The 20,292-nt window shown below is 39.2% G+C and overlaps 1 protein-coding gene across 1 annotated transcript in view; it reads right to left on the reverse strand.

Moving 5' to 3' along the window:
• PIGN (phosphatidylinositol glycan anchor biosynthesis, class N) overlaps positions 1 to 20,292 on the reverse strand; it is a 60,427-nt gene that overhangs the window by 6,540 nt on the left and 33,595 nt on the right. Inside the window, exons 14-22 of the mRNA XM_006892728.1 lie at positions 18,805 to 18,944; positions 16,947 to 17,046; positions 16,753 to 16,845; positions 14,750 to 14,841; positions 11,853 to 11,961; positions 10,272 to 10,380; positions 9,646 to 9,748; positions 4,609 to 4,711; positions 2,783 to 2,869 (exon numbers count right to left, since the gene is read on the reverse strand). Coding sequence (XP_006892790.1) covers positions 2,783 to 2,869; positions 4,609 to 4,711; positions 9,646 to 9,748; positions 10,272 to 10,380; positions 11,853 to 11,961; positions 14,750 to 14,841; positions 16,753 to 16,845; positions 16,947 to 17,046; positions 18,805 to 18,944 — 936 coding nt within the window. The remainder of the gene's footprint in view (positions 1 to 2,782; positions 2,870 to 4,608; positions 4,712 to 9,645; positions 9,749 to 10,271; positions 10,381 to 11,852; positions 11,962 to 14,749; positions 14,842 to 16,752; positions 16,846 to 16,946; positions 17,047 to 18,804; positions 18,945 to 20,292) is intronic.

The following is a 20,292-nucleotide window of genomic DNA, read 5'->3' on the forward strand; positions in this document are numbered from 1 at the left end:
GTGCTTGCTCCTGGGAGCTAAGTGCTTTGAAAGGGCCAAAAAGAAATAATATAGCATCTTTTCCATGTGGTCGTTACACTTGCAGTGAAACTCCCCATGAACTGGACCACCAGATCGCCCTGCAGAGAGGGAGCTCTGGTGGCCTAGGGGCAAGAAGCTGCACTGCAATCCCAAAGGTACATGGTTCGAATCCACCAGATGCTCTGCTGGAGAAGGAAGGGCAGTCTCCTCCTGTGCCTGTTGGATCTAATTTGATAGTATACAAGAAGAAAATAATCTTGTTGGTGTCCAAGGACTTACTACCAGTACTTAAAATGTCTGGTTCTTTTAAAGGGTCATTATATTTCAATGGTTTTATTATTACACACACACACACACACACACACACACACACACACACACAGTAGTGGATGAGTGAAGCCTTTAAAAGACTTATTAATACATTCATTCAATGAATCAACAAAATCACCACCCCTTATTACTCTCCACCATCTGTCAGACAGGAAAGTAGAAACTAAGCCAACAAATGTGAATCAAGTATTTTTGCTATGTGTTGTTGTTGTGTGCCATAGAGTTGTTTCCGACTCATAGTGACCCGATGCACATTAGCTCTGAACCCTGCCCTATCCTGAGACAATCTCATTGTCTCTGACGCACTGAGTCAGTCCATCTCATTCAGGGTCTTCCTCTCTTGGCTGTCCCTCCACCCTTCCAAACATGTTGTCCTTCTCCAAGGACTGGTCCCTCCTTACAACATGCCCAAAGTTTGTGAAATGGAGATTCAAAATCTTTGTTTATATATTCACCATATAATAAGATTATGATTATATACAGAAGAGGTCAAGAGGGTTAATAATGCAAGAAAGAGTGGGGACATAAAACGACACACTCAAGGAACAGTAGAGAGGTGTGATGAGAGCTTGGGAATGATTTCAGCTGCTTCTCTAAAGTAACTCATATTATTTGCACCTGCTCCTCTTAGTCTTCTTCAATTTGCCAATTGTTTTTCTATTTAGGTAATATTTCAAAGAACTAACTTCCAGTCTTGCTTATTCTGTTATTTTTGTTTCATTTATTTATGCTCTAATCTTTGTAATTTCCTTTCTTCTGAAGACTGTAGACTTTTATTTTTTACTTTTTACTGTGAAACTTCAGTAGTTGGGAGTGTGAAGGTATTGACATTTCTACATATCAATTTGTATATGCTGTAAATATATATCCATGTATACAAAAGAGCAGGAAAGGAACAAAGTCATGAAAACATATCTACCATAATCAAACACCCTGAAGTAACATGTCACTCAACTTGGAGGCTTGGGCCACAATCTCGGGGAACAGTCCAGGCAAGTGCATAACAGAGACAACGTTCTACGTCCTCCTGCAGTGAGTAGGGACTAGACTCCTAAAAGTAGAGAATAGTATCTAAGATCCAAATATTGGTCTCTGTCTGTCAATAGAAAAATGAAGAAAATCAAGGACTCATGGATATAATTGGTCCAAAGGATTAATGGACCATGGAAATCTCTCTATCTAGACCAAAAGCTTCTGTCTAAACAGAGCAAGGGTTTTTGGTTTAAAATCAAGAAGCAATGTGTCAGGGTTGAATCTTTTCTCCATAGCTATTTTTTATGCTTCTTTAAAATTTTATTTTTCTATTGGTTTGCTAAGGTTTTTATACATTGTGTTTCACGCTAGTCTTCTCTATATTGTGTTTCATACACTCATTCCCATGCATTATATTTTATAAAATTATTCACCATTGGACTATGCCCACCATTACCCTGTCTTTCAGGTCCCCACTGTATCTTTCCCATTTCCTTTACCCCCTTCCTCTACCTACCAAACTGTGCAACTCTTTTGTCACTTCTACCTGTCCTCACCCCTCTGCTCCCACCCCTTCCCTCCTTAGACCCCCGTACACATTTCACTAGTTATCCTTCTATTTTTACAATAATGGTCTTATGCAGAATTTGTCCTTATGAGACTGAGTTAGTTCATTCAACATAATGCCCTCCAGTCTCTCTAAAGTTATGGAGTAATTTTTAAATCATTGCTCCTGCTGTGTAGTATTCCATTGTGTGAATGTACCACAATCTCCCAAGCCATTTAGTTTGTTTGGACATTTGGGCTGCTTCCATGTTCTTGTGATGGTGAATAATGCTGTTTGAATACTGGTGTACAAATCTCCATTGTGTCTCAGTTCTAATTTCACAAAAACACTAGGCTTAATGGTCTGGTAAGTACAAAGGACTGTGACCTTAAGTCAGCTACTAAGCCTGGAGCAGAATTCACTCCCATGGTTCAACTTCCAAAGAATAGACAGGTCTATAGGATGAATCAGTAGCACCCAGGAGGCATGCCCTCCTTAGCACAATCAAAAAGCAATTATTTCCCAGGGATAGAATTCAGAGGACCGGAAAGGATAGGAAAGAATGATGGTTAGAAACAAAAAGCACAGGTAAGAAATGGGAAGTGTTACTGCATTATGGGGATTACAATCAATGTCATGAAACAAACTATATATGGACTGATGAATGGAAAACCAATTTGCTCTGTAAACTTTCACCCAAATCACAACTGAAATAAAGAAATAAACAAAACTTACGGTTTTGGGCAAATGTAGCTAAATATTAAGGAACAAATATATATAGGTATCCTATTAACCAAAAGCCTCCTATTATACTAAGGGGACTATAAATGGGTAGGAACATTCTCTACATCTTCTCACTCCATTAAACGGGAGGCAGAGCTCCTCATAAGGAAAATTTCCAATGAAGGATACAAGGAAAAAGGCCCTGCGGACGTCATCCAGGCAGAGCTGCCGGAACTGGGCTATATCCACGTTCCAGGGGAATTCAATACTGGTGAGCTGTGAGAGGAGAAGAAAAATGGTAATACACACTGATAAGTTATTTTTACACCAAAAGGAAAACTTACAGTCCAAGTTACAGTGGCTACAGAGATAACTCTCAGACTGACCTATCAATCAATCAATCCTCTCCTATAGGTTTGGAAGCAGAAGTGACATCCCTTTCCTAAACAACATGCCTCTGGAAACTCTATGAACTAGGATAAATGTCGATAGTTGTAGAGGGGCTACAGGCCTTTTCTCCATAGAGTCGCTGTGAGTTGTGCTTGACTCAAAGGCAATCAACAACAACACCACAGTTTACATATAGCTTAAGGAAGCACTGGTGGCCAAGTGGTATGAAACTGCACTGTAATCCCAAAGGCTCCAATCCACCGTATGCTCCACAGAAGGACAGGCAGTCTCCTCCTGTGAGATTAAGTGCCTCTGAAAACCTGCTGTAGGTCAGCTATGGGTCAATTCAGACTCAATGGTACACAACAACATAACTTAATTATGACAAATAATATTTGTCAAAAGGTAAACAGGTTGCTATAGTAATAACATACAGTTCCAAAACAAACCAAAAAATATGTGACATCAATTTTACTCTCTAGCATAAAGTACTTTTAAAATCTAGTAGAGTTTTCTAATTGAGATTGTTCACAGTTTTAGTTTGCTTGGCTCCACAGTCAACACTCTTGGCAAAAGAAGCCAGAAAATTAAAAAAGACGTATTGTCATGGGAAAGTCTGCTGTTAGGGACCTCTCCAGAGTACTGAAGAGCAATGGTGTCTCTCTGGAGGTGCATCTGATACAGGCCATGGTCTTTGCAATCACTTGTTATGCATCAGAGAGTTGGACAATGACTAAGGAAGATAAAAGGAGAATTGATGCCTTTGAGCTTTGGTGTTGGTTGAGGGTACCACGGACTGCTAGGAAAACAAAGATTCATTCTGGAAAGGGTTAAACCAGGAGGCTCCTTGGAGGCAAGGATTCTGAGGCTCCGTCTAGCATACTTTGGACATGTTGTAAGGAGGGACTGGTCCTTGGAGAGGGATATCATGCTTGGTAGGGTGGAGGGACAGCGCAGGAGGGGAAGACCCTCTATGTTATGGATTGATTCAGTGACTGGGGTAATCAGGATGGGAATGTCAGAGACAGTGTGATTGACACAGGACAGAGCAGAGTTTAGGGCTGTTGTACATAGGGTCGCTATAAGTCGCAAGTGACTGGACAACACATAACAACAACAACAATACTGAAATTGATGGAATACAAATTGCCATATTTCAGCAAATAGATGCTGCCTGGATGTGCTCACCAAGTTGTGCCAAGAAATCTGAAAACCTAGTTGGCTGACTGGACAAAATTCATACTGATTCCCATTCCAAAAAAAGAGTGAACCAACAGAATGTGGAAATACTCAATATCACTAATATCACATGCAAGCAAGATCCTGCTGAAGATTATCCAGAAACTACTGGAACAGTACAACAACAGAGAACTACCAGGAGTACAGATCAGGCTTAGAAGAGGCCATGGTACTAGGGACATCATTGCCAATGTCAAATGGATCTTAGCTGAAAGCAGAGAGAGTACAAGAAGAATGTCTGTTTGGGTTTCACGGACTACACAAAGGCATTTAACTATGCGAATCACAACAAGTTTTGGCTAACCTTGATAAGAATGGGAATCCCAGACTTTTATAAACTAAAGGATGTAAATTGAGTAAATTAGACAATGATTTTGATAAACTACCTTCTGTGTACAGGAAACACCAGATTGTCTTAAAGCTTCTTGTTCCATCTGTATCCAGACCAGCATCAAGCAGGACAACGCTAAGGGAAAGAGAGCTTCATACCTCGTGTGTGGAGAAAGAGGAAAATGGTTAAGAAAATAAAAATTACAGCAAATAAAAATTACACATTTAAGAGGTCTTTCTCAAAATTAGAGCAATCTAGATGATATTTTTAAATCATAATATCACAAAATTTAAATTATTTTTCGGTTTTCCAGATGTTGTTGTTGTTGTTATGTGCTGTCGAGTTGGTTGCAACTCATAGCGACCCTATGTACAACAGCCCTAAACTCCGCTCTGTCCTGCTGTGCTAATCGTACTGTCTCCGACACTCCCATCCCGATTATCCCAGTCACCGAATCAATCCACCTCATAGAGGTCCTTCCTCTCCTGCGCTGTCCCTCCACCCTTCCAAGCATGACAGAGGGTAGAAAAGAAAATTAACACTTTTATTTCAACTCTTGAGAACTATCATCTAATTAAAATAGTATAGATTTTTAAATCATTCTAAAAGTAAGTGACAAATATGCACAAAAATAAGACATTAAGACCAAGAGCAATTCCCAAGTGAAAAGAAATATACGTGGAGGTTTTGGGGATATGAGGACAGACTAGATAAGCAGTTCAGACCCTCTGTAATGAAGACACTAGAAAAAGAAGAGAACAGGTACTGGTGATTACTCGGGAACACTAAATTTATATATTAAGAGAACCAAGTATTGTAAGCACTAGCTGATAGAAGAACCTGAATGAAATAATCAAATAGGAAAAAATATGTAAGGCAGAACCATAAACAGAGAAGCACAGTCATTCTGAACAGCCATCTGCTCTGGGCTGGGAACACTAGACTGCGGTTGTTCACACTGGCGGACGGATGACTATAAGGAAAGTGGAATCTCACTCCCTTGTCCTCCAGGCCCTCCCAGAGGCAAGAAAGGACATTCTATAATGATGAAAGGGTTCAGTGAACAAGGGGACAAAACCCACAATTAATATATATGCAACAAATGACAGAGCTATAAGAAACATAAATCAAATTTTAATTGATTTGAAGAGAGAAACAACTCCATAAAAATAGTAGGGATTTTCAGTATACCACTTCAGTTGGAACAGAACAACTAGAAAGCAGCTCAATAAAGACAGAGAAGAACTAAAAAAAAAACAAAATCTAATCAACCGACTGGATTTTGTAGACATATCTAGAACATTCCACCAAACAAAGCACAGTGCACATTCTTCTCCAGTGCACAAGGGACATTCTCCGGAATGGACCATATGTGTGGTCACAAAGTAAGCCTCAATAAGTTAAACGACATAGTGATCCTAGAAAGCATCTTCTCCAATCATAAGCCTGAAAAATTAGAAATCAACAAGAGAGATCAGAGGAAACAAGCCAAATGGGAACTAAAGAACAACCTGCTTGAACAGTACTTAGTAGAAGAAATTTAAAAAGTAAAAAAAAAAAATTATTGGAAAAAAATTAGAATGAAAATGCAAAAGGTGGGGCCATACCAAAAGCAACACCCAGAGGTCAGTTGATAGAAACACTACTTACTCATTGCTGTCAAGTTGAAATTGACTTATAGCTGACCCTCCAGTAGGTTTTCAGAGGCTGTAAGTCACATAGGAAGAGACTGCTCATCCTTTTTCCACAGAGCAGCTAGTGGATTTGAACAAACCACCTTTTCGTTGAGAGCACACTAGGCAACCAGAGCTCCCTAGCAATAAACACACACTTCAAAAACAGAAAAAACCAAATGCAACACCTTAACCCAACATCTCCAACAATTAGAAGTAGGACAGCAAACAAAGCCTACAGAGGCTCCAGAAGTTAAAAGTAGAAATAAGATAGAAAACCAAAAAACCAATAGAAAGAATCAACTAGACTAGAAGTTGGTTCTTTGGAGAATTAATAAAATCAAGGCCCTGTTAAATCTTGCAAAAGAAAAGGAGAAGGCGCAAATAAGAAAAATAAAGAAATTAAGTGGGTGATGGATCAACAAAATCAAATTAAATATAAACAATAATGACAGCATACTATGAAGGAGTATAATAAAAAAATTATAAAGCTAGAGCAAATAAATTCTTAGAAATGGCCTGCCTACCTAAGCTAATGCAGACATTCTGTAATTGTCTAACTCTGAAAAATACAAGTCTTGTTTTCAAGCAGCTTACAGTTCTGTAGAGGTCTATGGTTTGCTAACTGGATGGTCTATAGGCCTGAATAGTGCTTAAAACACACCATGGATGCCAAGGGAAACACTTCACTATCGATTAATTAATTCCATCAAGAGCTATACCTGGAGTAAACAAGGACCACAATTTTTTAAATATTTGTAATTATGTATTAAAGTAATCCTTGTAATATATATAAAAAAACCAAAATTCTATAAAACATGCTACATATTTATACCCTTTAAAAATCTATAAACTATGATAACTTTCTTTTGTAATAAGGAGGTAAACAAATTAGGGCATTTTCCTACAGGACTTTATGTTTAAAGATAATCAAAACCTAAACTATTATCTGCATATTTGAATCAAGAGACTGAAATAGCCAATAAAATGTTGGTAGAGGCCCTAAGAGAACATAATGAAACCCTGCTGGGTGAGGAACTGTTCCTAGGGCCTCTGTGCAGACTGAACAGGACTGGAAAAGCACGTAGATTTCTACTACATAATAAGAAAAGGATAATGCAAACAAAATTTCAGAGGCAAATTCTTCATTACTTGAAGAGGGGAAAAATCCAATTTTTCAGTATTATAATAGCTTCCATTTGCATAATTAGTGCTATTGAAAATTAATCTCCTTTATGCTCTGAATAAGAATGCATTCGTGATTGTTATGTTAATTCTGAAAAATAATAAAACTGCATTTCACTAATTTACATATTCTTTTTTAATACAAAATAGTCATGCCGAACCTTCCTAGTAGAGTGTGATTTGGACACTGCTTTAACTCTAACATCCTTGCTCCTCCATGATTTGGAGAGGTTTCTGACTGCAGACTCTCAGGACAATATATCTCCTGATCTCCTGACTGCTGCCACCAAGCGTATCGATTGTGGATCCAAGTAAGATGAAGTTATAGGCAATTTCAATCTTTTCTCTATCTATCATGATGTCACCTATTGGTCCAGTGGCGAGAAATTTTTTTGTTTTCTATATATTGAGATACAATCCATATTGAAGGCCGCATTTGACCTGTGTTTGATCTTCTTCTTCAAGTCCTCCTCACTTTCAGCAAGCAAGGTTGTGTCACCTGCATATCGAAGGTTATTGATGAATCTTCCTTCAATCTGAAGCCACATTCTCCTTCATGCAGTCAAACTTCTCAATAATTTGCTCAGGATACAGAATAAATCCTTTCTCTACTTGTTGCTGTTGTTATGTGCCGTTGAGTTGCTTGTGACTCATAGCGACCCTATATACCTATATACGACAGCCCTAAAACTCTGTTCTGTCCTGTGCCAATCTCACTGTCTCCGACACACTCATCCCAATTACCCCTGTCACCAAATCAATCCATCTCCTAGAGGGCCTTTCCCTCCTGCACCTGCCCTCCACCCTCCCAAGCATTATGTCCTTCTCCAAGGACTAGTCTCTCCTTACAACATGTCCAAAGTATGTCAGACACAGCCTCAGAATCCTTGCCTCCAAGGAACAGACTGGTTTAACCCTCTCCAGGATGAGTCTGTTTGTTTTCTTGGCAGTCCATGGTACATTCAATACTCTTCTCCAGCACTAAAGCTCAACGGCATCAATTCTCCTTCTATCCTCCCTAGTCATTGTCCAACTCTCTGATGCATAACAAGTGATTGCAAAGACCATGGCCTGTATCAGACGAACCTTAGTCTTCAGAGAGACACCGCTGGTCTTCAGTAATTTAGAGAGGTCTCTAACATCAGACTTTCCCATCGCAATACGTCTTTTAATTTCCTGGCTGCTGGTGCCAAGAGTGTTGATTGTGGAGCCAAGCCGACTAAAGCTGTGAACAATCTCAATCTCTTCACCATCCATCCTGATGCTGCCAATTGGTCCAGTGGTGAGAATCTTTGTCTTCTTGACATTGAGCCTCAATCCATATTAAAGGCTGCAGTCCTTGACCCTCTGCAGCAAGTGCTTCAGGTCCTCCTCAGTTTCAGCAAGTAGGGTTGTGTCATCTGCGTAATGCAGATTGTTGCTAGATCTTCCACCAATCCTGAAGCCACATTTCTCCTCATAGAGCCCAGCATCCCAGATGACCTGTTCTGCACACAGGTTGAAAAGGTATGCAGACAGGACACATCCCTGGCATATACCCTTCCCAATTTTGAACCATGCAGTGTTAGTGTTGTTATAATGAAGTAAAATGAAAAAGCAAGTAAACAATTAACCAAAGTCATTGAAGGGAATATATTATTATCTTCACTTTCACTAAACCCTAAAAAAAAGTGCTTCAGGATCTGCCCAAATCAAGCTCCTGTTCTTTATTTAGTTTTCAGAAAGTTTCAATAATAATAATAAAAAATAACAGAGTCTTTAACTTTTGGAAAAAATATACTGAAAGTTCCCTGAATAACAAGAATATCTATACTATGAGATATAGATAGATGATAGATAGATAGATAGATATGCAGAAAAAAATAAAATTCAAAGAAGGATAAACAATCCAAAGGCATAAAAGGAATACAACATAAAATTGCACTAATTATTTGACACTTAAAACATCCACATAATCAAATGGAATTTTCTAGACATATAGAAAATGACATTTTCAATAACTTCAGGGAAAAGGCCAAAGGACGACAATAAGTAACTCTGTAAAATTTCTATTAAATAGAAAAAACTAGATTATGGATTGTCAAGTACAATTCTTACAGAATCAAAAATATTTTTCATTCATCTCTCATGATTACTAACAATTTTTACTTCTAGAGCTTAAATACTAATAGATAAAATGTTAACTATCATTTAAAGCTTTCAAGTATTAGATACAATGTTATTGAAATGTATACCCCGTGCTTAGCAGCAGGTAGGTGGGCATCAGGGACAGAAGGATGTTGAGCAGTCGCTGGAGGAGGACGGAGGGACTCAGCAGAGGCACCACCAGGGAGGAGGCTGCAACGACACAGAGCAGGTCCTGGGTCAGCGCCAGAGCCGGGAGCCAGGCTACTGCACGGGCACCACGAGCTCTGTCACCAGTTAGCCAAGTTCTGTCACCAGTTAGCCCGTTCGCTGTAGGATATTTTCATTATTTCATGCATTAGCATGTGCAACATTAATCATTTGTAGGGCATTTTAACATAAGGCTGGATTTGCCCAACTCATTGTTATAAAAAAGCTTGTTACTTGACACTTTTATTTAAGATTACATTTCTTTTCTTTTAACTATATTTTGGTTTAAATTATTCAGATTTTCTTCATTTCCATGCAGAAGATTTATGCAATAGTTTAATATGACATTCTTTCAAAAATTTGCAAACTCACATTCTGGCATACTCAAGCAAGAGACAGCAGGAAGAGCTGGCTATTACTATCTTCATAAAACCATTTCTTCCAAGAGCAGTAATAATGGCAGAAGTGGGTCAATCATAATGGCAGAAGTGGGTCATTTTCTGCCCAGTGACTGGAGGTCACTCACCCAGGACGGTCCAGCTAACGACCTGATTGCGGAGAGGCAGTCCTTCCTTCCTGAGCAGACTGTGATGGGTGCTGGACACGACCAGCATGGAGAGCGCCGTGCTCAGCATCTGAACACAGAGACAGAAAAGGGTCGTCACTGGAGGGGCTGGGACTCACTCACACACTAGGAAGAACGTCCAGGCAAGAGCGGGGAGCACAGAGAGTCTGGCCAAAATGCTGTTGAACCATATGGACCCAGCTCCCCGAATGGTGGCCAGGCTGAGTCAGTGTTCTTGAACTAAGCAAAAGTCCTCTTGCAAGTATGAAATGATGCATTTCACGCTTTCAGGAGAATTCTGAAATGTGGTATCACAATGTTTTACTCAGAAGTTTACTCATTTCTATTGTTAAAGTTAAATTAAGGCAGCGGAAAGAGTGGAACAAGTTCAGTTCCATATATATAATAACCATCTCTGGCCTCCCTGCCTCAACTATAAAATCCATCTATTTGTTCATTCTTTCATTCATATATCTGTGGCCTGAGTGAGCACCTCGTTCTTAAAATACAAGGACTATCAGTGATTTTTAGGTAATACTTATCCACTAGTGGCTTTACAGCAAACAGTCTTAGAGGAAGAGCAACCAGGGTGCTGCTTAGAGGCAAGGATGGTGAAACTTCATCTCACAGACTTTGGCATGTTGTCAGGAGGCACCAGTCCTTAGAAAAGGACATCACGTTGGGAAAAGTAAAGGGTCATGAAAGGTTGAGAATGACACTCGACAAGACGCACTGACACAGTGACGGTAACAATGGCTCAAGCATGACAGACACTACAAGGACAGGGCAGGATAGGGAAGGTTTCACTGTGTTCACAGCACCTAATAGCAATGGTGACGTGGATTTGCTTGTATCTGTGATGCAATGCATTTGCTTATCTTGTCTCTGTATCTGCAAAATCCATTACAGCATCTGACACACAGTATGTGCTCTGTTGATATGGCTGCAAGAGATACAGCTCTGGAAATGGTCATTAGCCTATACCAACAAGTTTGGAAGACAGCTCCCTGGCCAAGTGACTGTGAGAGCCAAATTTGTCCCCACTGGGGGTGGAAAAAAAAGAAAGTGGAGCAATATATTGTGAAAATTATCAAACAATATCATTAATATCACATGGGTATAAAACTTTGCTGAAGTTTATTAAAAGATGGCTAGAACAGTACATTAATAGGGAGATTTGTCATATAGTATTTGGGAAATTCAGTGTGCATTTTAATCAATGGAAAATGTTTTAAAACTGTTCTTCAGAAGATAAATGAGAGTAAAAATGTCAAACAAGTCAACAGAAACATATTGTAAAGTTTAACAGAGAAATGTCCTCGGAACTCTGCTTGCTAGGTTACAGGCTTCCTCCTGATGGCTAGTTTGTTTTTTTACACTTTTCAGAGAATATAATTCCATGTCTTTTTAGCTGATAAGAAAAAAAAAACCCACCACAATAATAAACACTATGACATTTTCAAAATAACGTAACAAAATACAACCTAAAGTGTCTCTGAGTGTGACATGAATGTACTTCAGTGTTGAAAACATGTTACTGACCTGCAACAGAGGTACCAGCAGCTCTTCACTTACAAAATTACCTTTACTTCTAATGAGAGATGTTATGGCAAACAGACACAGCAGAAGAACCAGCAAGCCTGCATACATTCTGTTTCAAAACATAATTCAGAATCTTAAATTTCAGTAACCAAACACATAATATTATCTGACTTGACTTGACAACAATAACAATAACATAATACGTAATATTTACCAAAAACATAATATCTGACAATATAAAACATTTTCATATAAAACTTCTCATCATTTTATTTAAACAATATAAAGAAGTAAAGTAGATATACAGGTATAGCAAAAACAAAAATCTTAGTTTATTTTTAAAATTTCTTGGATCCCACAAGCATTTATATTTCTACCTTGGATGAATGTCACAAAAGAAATATAAGCATGAAGTAAACAAACTAAGTCATCCACATACATTTGATGACATAACACTTCTATTCATACAGGAAGTATCTGTATTTTTAATCTATAGCATTCCCATTAAAATTTAAAAAGTGTGCATCAGGGTTCTATCTTTTCATCACACTTTTTTCAATCTGCATGCTAAGCAAATAATATCAGAAGCTGTTTTGTCTGAAGAAGAATTGTGATGAAGGCTGGAGGACACCTCCCTAACAACATGTGAGAGGCAGATGATACAGTCATGCTTGCTGAAAGTGCAGATGACTCACGGTACTTCTTGAAAGAGATAAATAAGTGCCTTTAGTATGGATTATATCTGAACATACAGAAAAGTAAAAGGTCCAAAATTAGACCAAGAGATATAATAATGAGAATCAGGGAAAATACTGAAGTTGTCAAGAATTTCCTTTTATTTGGCTCCATAATCAATACCCTTGGGAGTAGCAGTTAAAAAGACATATCTTATTGGGTATATATCGACTGCACAACATACCTTGGAAGTGTTCAAAAGCTAAGATGTCATTTTGAGGACTAAGATATGACTGATTCAGCCCAAAGTATTTTCTACCATCTCATATGCATGTAAAAGCAAGATATTGAACAAGGAAGACTGAAAAAGTATCAGTACATTTGAGTTACAGTGTTTGAAAAGAATACTGAATATGTCATGGACAATCAGAAGAGTGAACAGATCAGTCTTGGAAAGACACAGCCAGAAGGCTCTTTAAAAGCCAGGATGGTGAGGATTTGTCTCACTTTGGACATACTATAAGGAGTGCGTGGAGAAGGACATCATGCTTGGTAAAGCAGAAGTTCATTAAAACCAAAGAAGACCCTCAACTAGATAGACTGACCCCATGGCTGCAACCAGGGGCCCAGACATAGCAATGATTATGAGGTTTGGTTCTGTCCCAGGTAGGGTCAGTGAATCAGAACTGACTCCACAGCTCCTAACAAGAATTCTTCCTAGCAGCATACAACTCCCCTCTATCACTGACCTTGTTGCCATGGCCACATGAAAGGAAGAATATGGTCAGTGCTTGGCTCTCAGCATCTCTTTACAAGGCCAGGAGGTAGATGGAATATTTGTACATTAAAGGGATCATAAATTATGGTCTTTGGGGAATATCAGGCTTATTATGTTTTCTGAAGTTACAAGTGATCACTACCAAAAAAACTATTGTTTGAGCTCTATTACATCAAAAAAATTCTATCTCTTTGATATTATTTATTGTCCAATGACTAACAGTCACTCGTGTTACATGAGACAAAGCACCAGAGACATGCACTCTGTTTGTCGTGTTGAAAAAGCCGAAGCCAAACCCAAAAACACTTTCCTGTGCTCCCAGAACAAGAAGGTCTCAGAATTCAGATTACAGAAAAAACATATTGCCAAAATAATAAAAAAATCCCAAACAAAATCAACAACGCTTTCAATTATGGCAACAAGCCTGATATTTCTAAACACTCACCAAGCAAAGATTTGCAAAAAACAATCATGTAAACTTTATCTTAAATATTTTGAGTTGCTTGTCTGAAGAGAAAAGTAGAAGAGAGAGAAGGGCTAGACCTAAGGTATAAATTAAGCCATGCTGACAGAGGACTGCAGACACTCGGCCGACAGAGGCTTTCAGGGGCTCCACACGTCTTTTGCAATCAGCTTCCAGGAAGGCGTTTAAGGGGCTCCGTCTGTCGGTGGCCACTGAGCCACTGAGTTTCATCTTCTCTGTGTCCATTGGGGATGATAGAAAAACTGATGCTCGCAGATCAAATAACATAGTCACCTCTTAGACATGTATACACACACAAACATGCTATGCAAGATGAAGACAGATAAAATATATTTTAACTCAATGGTAAATAAATATGTTTTTTATTCTAGTTAGCCAGACTACCAAGAACCCTACAACTGTATTATACAGATTTTTGCTTTTTTTTCATTTAACACTAAGATTTAAAGTCTATATTTGGATTCTAGTGAGGATAAACAAATACATCAGTGTAAGGGGGAGTTTAGGTAAACTGCAGAAAATTACATAACGGTTTGAGAGACATAATGGGAGAAAGAGGAAAGCATTCCATTTTTCTCAGATCATTAAGTGTGGATGTGTTCGAAGACAGATAGGAATTTCATCATGGAGTTTGGCCATTTTGTTTTGGCAACAGAATATTTTTCCATATAAAACTATTTCCTGTATCCTAACTACAGAAAAGAAGGCTGTCCTATACTTTGTTTGTAGCATTTGAGATATCACTGTCCAGCACCATGTCTGTGAACACCTGATGCATCTCCAGGAGTCTGTAGTGCCTCTCACAGCGAGGCCAGCCCATAATTAATTATTTGGGAGTATTTTGACTTCCAGTCACTTCAAGTGATTATACACTCATGACCAACATAAGTTCATAGTTCATAGTGTGGATGGAGAAAAACAGCTGTGGTGAAAAGAATCAAAGCTAGAAGACTTCCATACACTAGGGAGATATCTGGTTTTCTTCCGACAACAGGCATCAGTGGAAACACGGCCACAAGCAGAGAAAAGAAGGTCCATCTCAGTGAGGTGATCTGAAATAGAGAAAAGGGTTCTCATTGGACAAACGGTACAGAAAACTGGTGGTGCAGCCTGAAGGAAAATGCAAGACCTCACAACTGTTCACTCAGAAAAGTAATGTTTGTTGTTGCTGAGTGTCATCGAGTTGAACCGACCTATAGCTGGTCCTCCAGTGGGTTTTCAGAGGCAGTTAATGGCAAAGGAGGAGACTGCCTATCCTTCTCCTGCACAGACGCACAGATTAGAACAATGTGCCTTCGGGATTGCAGGGCCGCTTCTTAGCTCTAGATCATCAGAGCACACCGTTGAAAAGTAACTAATAATAGAAATAAAAGTGTATGATCCCATCCAGTACTCACAATAGCTTAGAAGAGCTAGGGTTTATTATTGCCAATATTTCAGATGAGGAAACTGAGCTGTGAGAAGTTATGATACTAATACCAGGCCTTTGACCAGTAAATGAAACATCAGGCTTCAAACCTGGGGCTGATATCTCAAGCCAAAGCTTCATTCTATTCAAATTACACTGTAGATTGATTGTGTTTCTAAGAAGCTTGGCATAAATTAGTCACCAAACACCTGAGACCAGACAGGAGCCATATGAAAATCACTTTTTCTATAATAAAGAAAAAAAATCATTGATGATCCCATTATCTGGAGATATTTTTAATTCCTAAAACATAAAAAGAAGGCATTCCTCTTCCTGCTTTGTTAGTCAAAATAAAGAAACATAAGAACACACTTCACGTGTGAATGAAGAATAGTGTGAAAGGGGAGCTCAGGTGGCCTAGTGGCAAGAAGCTGCAACTACAGTCCCAGAGGTGCACGGTTCGAGTCCACCAGATGCTCTGCCGGGGAAGGAGGGGCACTCTCCTCCTGTACCAGTCAGATCTGATTTGACGGTACACACAAAAATAGTAAAATAAAATAAAATTTAAAAAAAGAATAGTGTGAAACAGTGTATTTGAACTTTGTAAGCAAACCAATATATAATTTTTAAAAAAAAAAATAGTAACATACTTCATAGAAGTATGCTGTCCTTTACTGGCAAACAAGAAAATAAGAAGTAAAAACATTTTTGAACAGTCTATCACAAATACAAGGGAGCTCTGTAAGCATAAAGGTAAGAAAAACTGCACTGCAATCAGGAAGGCAAGTGGTTCAAATCCACCAGCTGCTCCTAGGGAGAAGGATAGGCAATCTCCTCTCATGGATTAATAGCCTCTGAAAGGTCAGCTATGGGTCGGTTTTGACTCGATGGTACACAACAACATCTTAAATACAGGGAGCTCTGGTGGCACAGGATATTACATGTTGGACTGCTAATGTCTTTATTTAATATGAAAAGCTAAATCAGTCCTCTAGTCAAAAAGATCCAAAGTCTATGTAAACTTTCATTAAAATTAATAAGGGAAAAAAAACCCACAAAGATCAGGCTCTTTTCACGAGGACATTTTCTGCCTCTTGTTAGAAAAGGGGGGAGAAGTAACATTTCCTTGAGCTAAACACACATCCAAACAAAGCAGCTAGTAAAATTGATGCTTTGAGCTGTGATGTCGGAGTGTGTTATTGAACATCCCACGGGCTGCCAATAAAATGAACAGATATGACCTGGGCAAAGTGCAGCCAGAGTGCTCCTTGGAGGCAAGGATGGAGAAGTTTCATCTCTCACACTTTGGTCATGTTGCTAGGAGAGGTTATTCCTCGGGAAGAGATATCACGCTTGGAAAAGCGGAGGGTCAGTGAAAGGGAGGAAGACCCTTGATGAGAGACGGATTGACACAGTGACTGCAGCAATGGGCTCAAGGATAACACAGATGATGATGGCAGAATTCAGGACTGTTGTTCATAGGGTTGCTATGCGCTGTATTAAACTTGATAGTACCTAACAAGATTACATTCCATGAGAAAATTGGGATGTATACCTTGGCTCGAGTCCACAGCTGAGTGACAAATGGCCAGCTAGCAAATGCGATGAGTCCAGCTGTAAGCATATAGCGGTAGAAGAAACTGAGCACCTAGGAAAGCATCCCAAAGGAGAAACGAAATGAGGTCATTCAGCCAGTTACACACACAGGACAGGATCCCTGAAAGCACTGCGATGTGGTGGGTTACTCACCAACACTTCAATTCCCAAGATAAAGACGCACAGAGCACCAACAGAATGCCGCAGAGGGAAGGCCCGCAGTGACGTGACAAGGCCTCGGATAACCTGAGATCTGTTTAATAACCACAGAAAGAGATAATTTATTTTGTGTGCGTGTGTGTATATATATGGGAAAATATTGTTGCTGTTGTTGTTGATTGACTTCAAGTCGAGCACAGCTCATTGCGACCCTCTGAACAAAAGGCCTGACGTCACTCTACATCTATCGAAAATTTATCAAAGTTCATAGGGTTTCTGGAGGCATGTTGTTTAGGAATTGGATGTCACTCCTTCTCAGACATATATACAAATGATTAAAAATGTTTTAACAAATCTAAAAACCAGGAACTTTTCCACTTCTAGATGTAGTTAGGCAAGATTATTCCTTGGAAAGGGACATCATACTTGGAAAGATGGAGGGTCAGTGAAAGAGTAGAAGACTCCCAATGAGATGGATGGACATGGGGACTGCAGCAACGGGCTCTGGTGTGTCAGAGATGAGGACGGCACAGGTTAGGGAAGGGTTCCAGGTGGCTGTGCACAGGGTCGCTGTGAGTCGTACGCAATGGCACCTAACACCCCCACCACTAAGGTTATTTTCAAACCAAGATAAACTCTCTTTTTTTTTTCTTTTTTTACTTACCTAAACTTTGTTTTGAAAATCTAGAATTACTGTAGGAAATATGTCATTTCTGAATTAATTTGGCAATCAATTAATCAATTAATACCACCAGCAATTTTTCAGGGGGAAGTGTGCCTGTTGCTTCCAGGAAGGCCTTAGCCCAGGAAGCCGGATGCAGCCTCTCTGCTTGGTCCTAAATGTCACTAGAATGAACTCAATAGCAAGCAGTTTGGTTTCCAAATAGATGTGTTCTGTTTATGATCACGTAAATGCAAATAAGTATAGTTCCAAATAGGAAATGAGAAAGAAAATATAATCAACTGAAAAGTATCCAAATTGAAAACTTAAGGGGAAAAAATCACCAATGTTAACCTCATACTGAAATCCCATCAATTTCAATAAAACAAGAAGTCATTGTCAGTCCAACTTGTGAGAAGTCTTTAATTCAAACCAACAACTTATAAGTTAGAAGGCAAGGGCTTAACCACTGTGCACTCAGTCTCCTCTAAGTGTGTTGTTATTGTTGTGCGCTGTGAGTTGGAAATGACTCATAGCTGACCCTTCTGCAGGCTTTCAGAGACAGTAAATCACATGGGAGACAGCCCATCTTTCTCCCGAGGGACAGCTGGTGGATTCGAACTGGGTGCGTTAGGCTTGACAGTGCAAACTCTAACCACCAGGTCACCAAATCTCACTACAGGCACAGGACAATCATCAGTAATGATAATTTTACTTTTACCCCAGATTTTCCTTATAAAAGAAACACTAAGAAAGGAATGCAGCCACTGCTTCTTGAGGTGGGTAAAAAAAATTAAAAGGAAAAAAAGGTCAAATTAAAAGGATACTTATTGGTAACATTTTATGTACCTAGAAATAAAGGGAGTTCTGGTGGCCTAAGAGGGTAGGATATTGTGCTGCCAATCCAAAACGAAGTGGTTCGAATCCACCAGCTGTGCCACAGGAGAAAGAGAGGCAATCTCCTTCTGGACGATTTACAGCTCGTGAAGGCCAGCTGGCTGGAGGGTCAACCATGATCAATTCTGACCCATCAGTAATTAAAGGGGGAGATCAATTAATTAAAGGAACTTGACAACCTGAGGGTATCAAGAACATGTCTTTGAGGAATATTCTACAGAAATAGAGTATATTTTAAATACAAATTAACTGTAAAGGAAGTGAAAAATCAAAGTAGCGAGCTGCATTACTTACTCTCGCAGAACCGCATACCATATGGGCACTGGCAACAAACAATAGACGTAGTACGTCCAGGGAGAGGACTGAATCAGCAGGAAAGACGCCAATGAAAGACCAATAGCTACAAAGCCACAAGGCAGGAGGCGGCTTTGTTCCTGAAAAATCAAACAAAAATATTGGAACAGTGCAATACCCATGAGAATTAGTTTCTTTAAAATATTTTATAAAGCAAAGAAAATATATTACTCTCTTCCTGTGTCTCTACAACAAATAGATTGATCAAAGTTTTACATTCAGAAACTAAATTTTAAAAAAACCTGTATCAACAACAACAACATAAAAATAAAATTATAAGTGAGGAAGTTTCAGGTGCTTGACTTGGAAAAATTAAACCTCTATATAGTCAGTTACTGCTGGTACTAATGGTGCTGACCGTGGATCCAAACAAGATGAAATTGTTTATAATTTAAATCTTTTCCCCATTTATCATGATGTTACCTATTAGTATAGTGGTGAAGATTTTTGGTTACTTGATGTTGAGATGTAACTCATATTAAAGGCAGTAGTTGTGGTCCTTGATCTCCTGCAGCAAACGCTCCAGGTTCTCCTCAAAATCAGGAAGCAAAGTTGTGTCATCTGCATAGTGCAGATTGTTGGTGAGCCTTCCTGTAAACCTGATGCCACATTCTTCTTCATAAAGTCTAGCTTCTCTACTAATTTGCTCAGCATTAAGATAGATACAGAGAGAGGATACACCCCTGACACACCTTCTTCATTTTAAACCATGCAGTGTTGCCTTGCTCTGCTTGGACAAGAGCTTCTGGATCTGAGTATAGATTTCATATAAGCATAATTAAGTGTTCTGGAATTCCCATTCATCTCAAGGTTTGTTGTGATCCACACAAATGCCTTAGCATAGTCAATAAAATACAAATAGACATTCATCTGATATTCTCAGCTCTCAACCAAGATCTTGGTATCAGCAATAACACCCTGGTACCATGGCCTCTTCTAAATCCAGCATGAACTTCTAACAGTTCCCTGTCAATGTATTGCTCTATTTTTTAATATATCTTCACCAATATTTTGTTTTCATGTAGTATTAAACATGTTGTTGTTATGGGCCGTTGAGTCGCTTGCAACTCATAGCGACCCTATGTACAACAGCCCTAAACTCTGTTCTGTCCTGTGCCAATCTCACTGTCTCCAACACACTCATTCCCGTTACCCCAGTCACTGAATCAATCCATCTCCTACAGGGCCTTCCCCTCCTGTGCCTGCCCTCTACTCTCCCAAGCATGATGTCCTTCTCCAAGGACCGATCTCTCCTTACAACATGTCCAAAGTATGTCAGACGAAGCCTCAGAATCCTTGCCTCCAAGACCCACCTGGTTTAACCCTCTCCAGGATGAATCTGTTTGTTTTCTTAGCAGTCCATGGTACATTCAATACTCTTCTCCAGCACCACAGCTCAAAGGCATCAATTCTCCTTCTATCCTCCTT

Source organism: Elephantulus edwardii, unplaced genomic scaffold (assembly GCF_000299155.1).
Source record: "Elephantulus edwardii isolate Elephantulus edwardi_28Jun2011 unplaced genomic scaffold, EleEdw1.0 scaffold00118, whole genome shotgun sequence".
Classification (NCBI taxonomy): domain Eukaryota; kingdom Metazoa; phylum Chordata; class Mammalia; order Macroscelidea; family Macroscelididae; genus Elephantulus; species Elephantulus edwardii.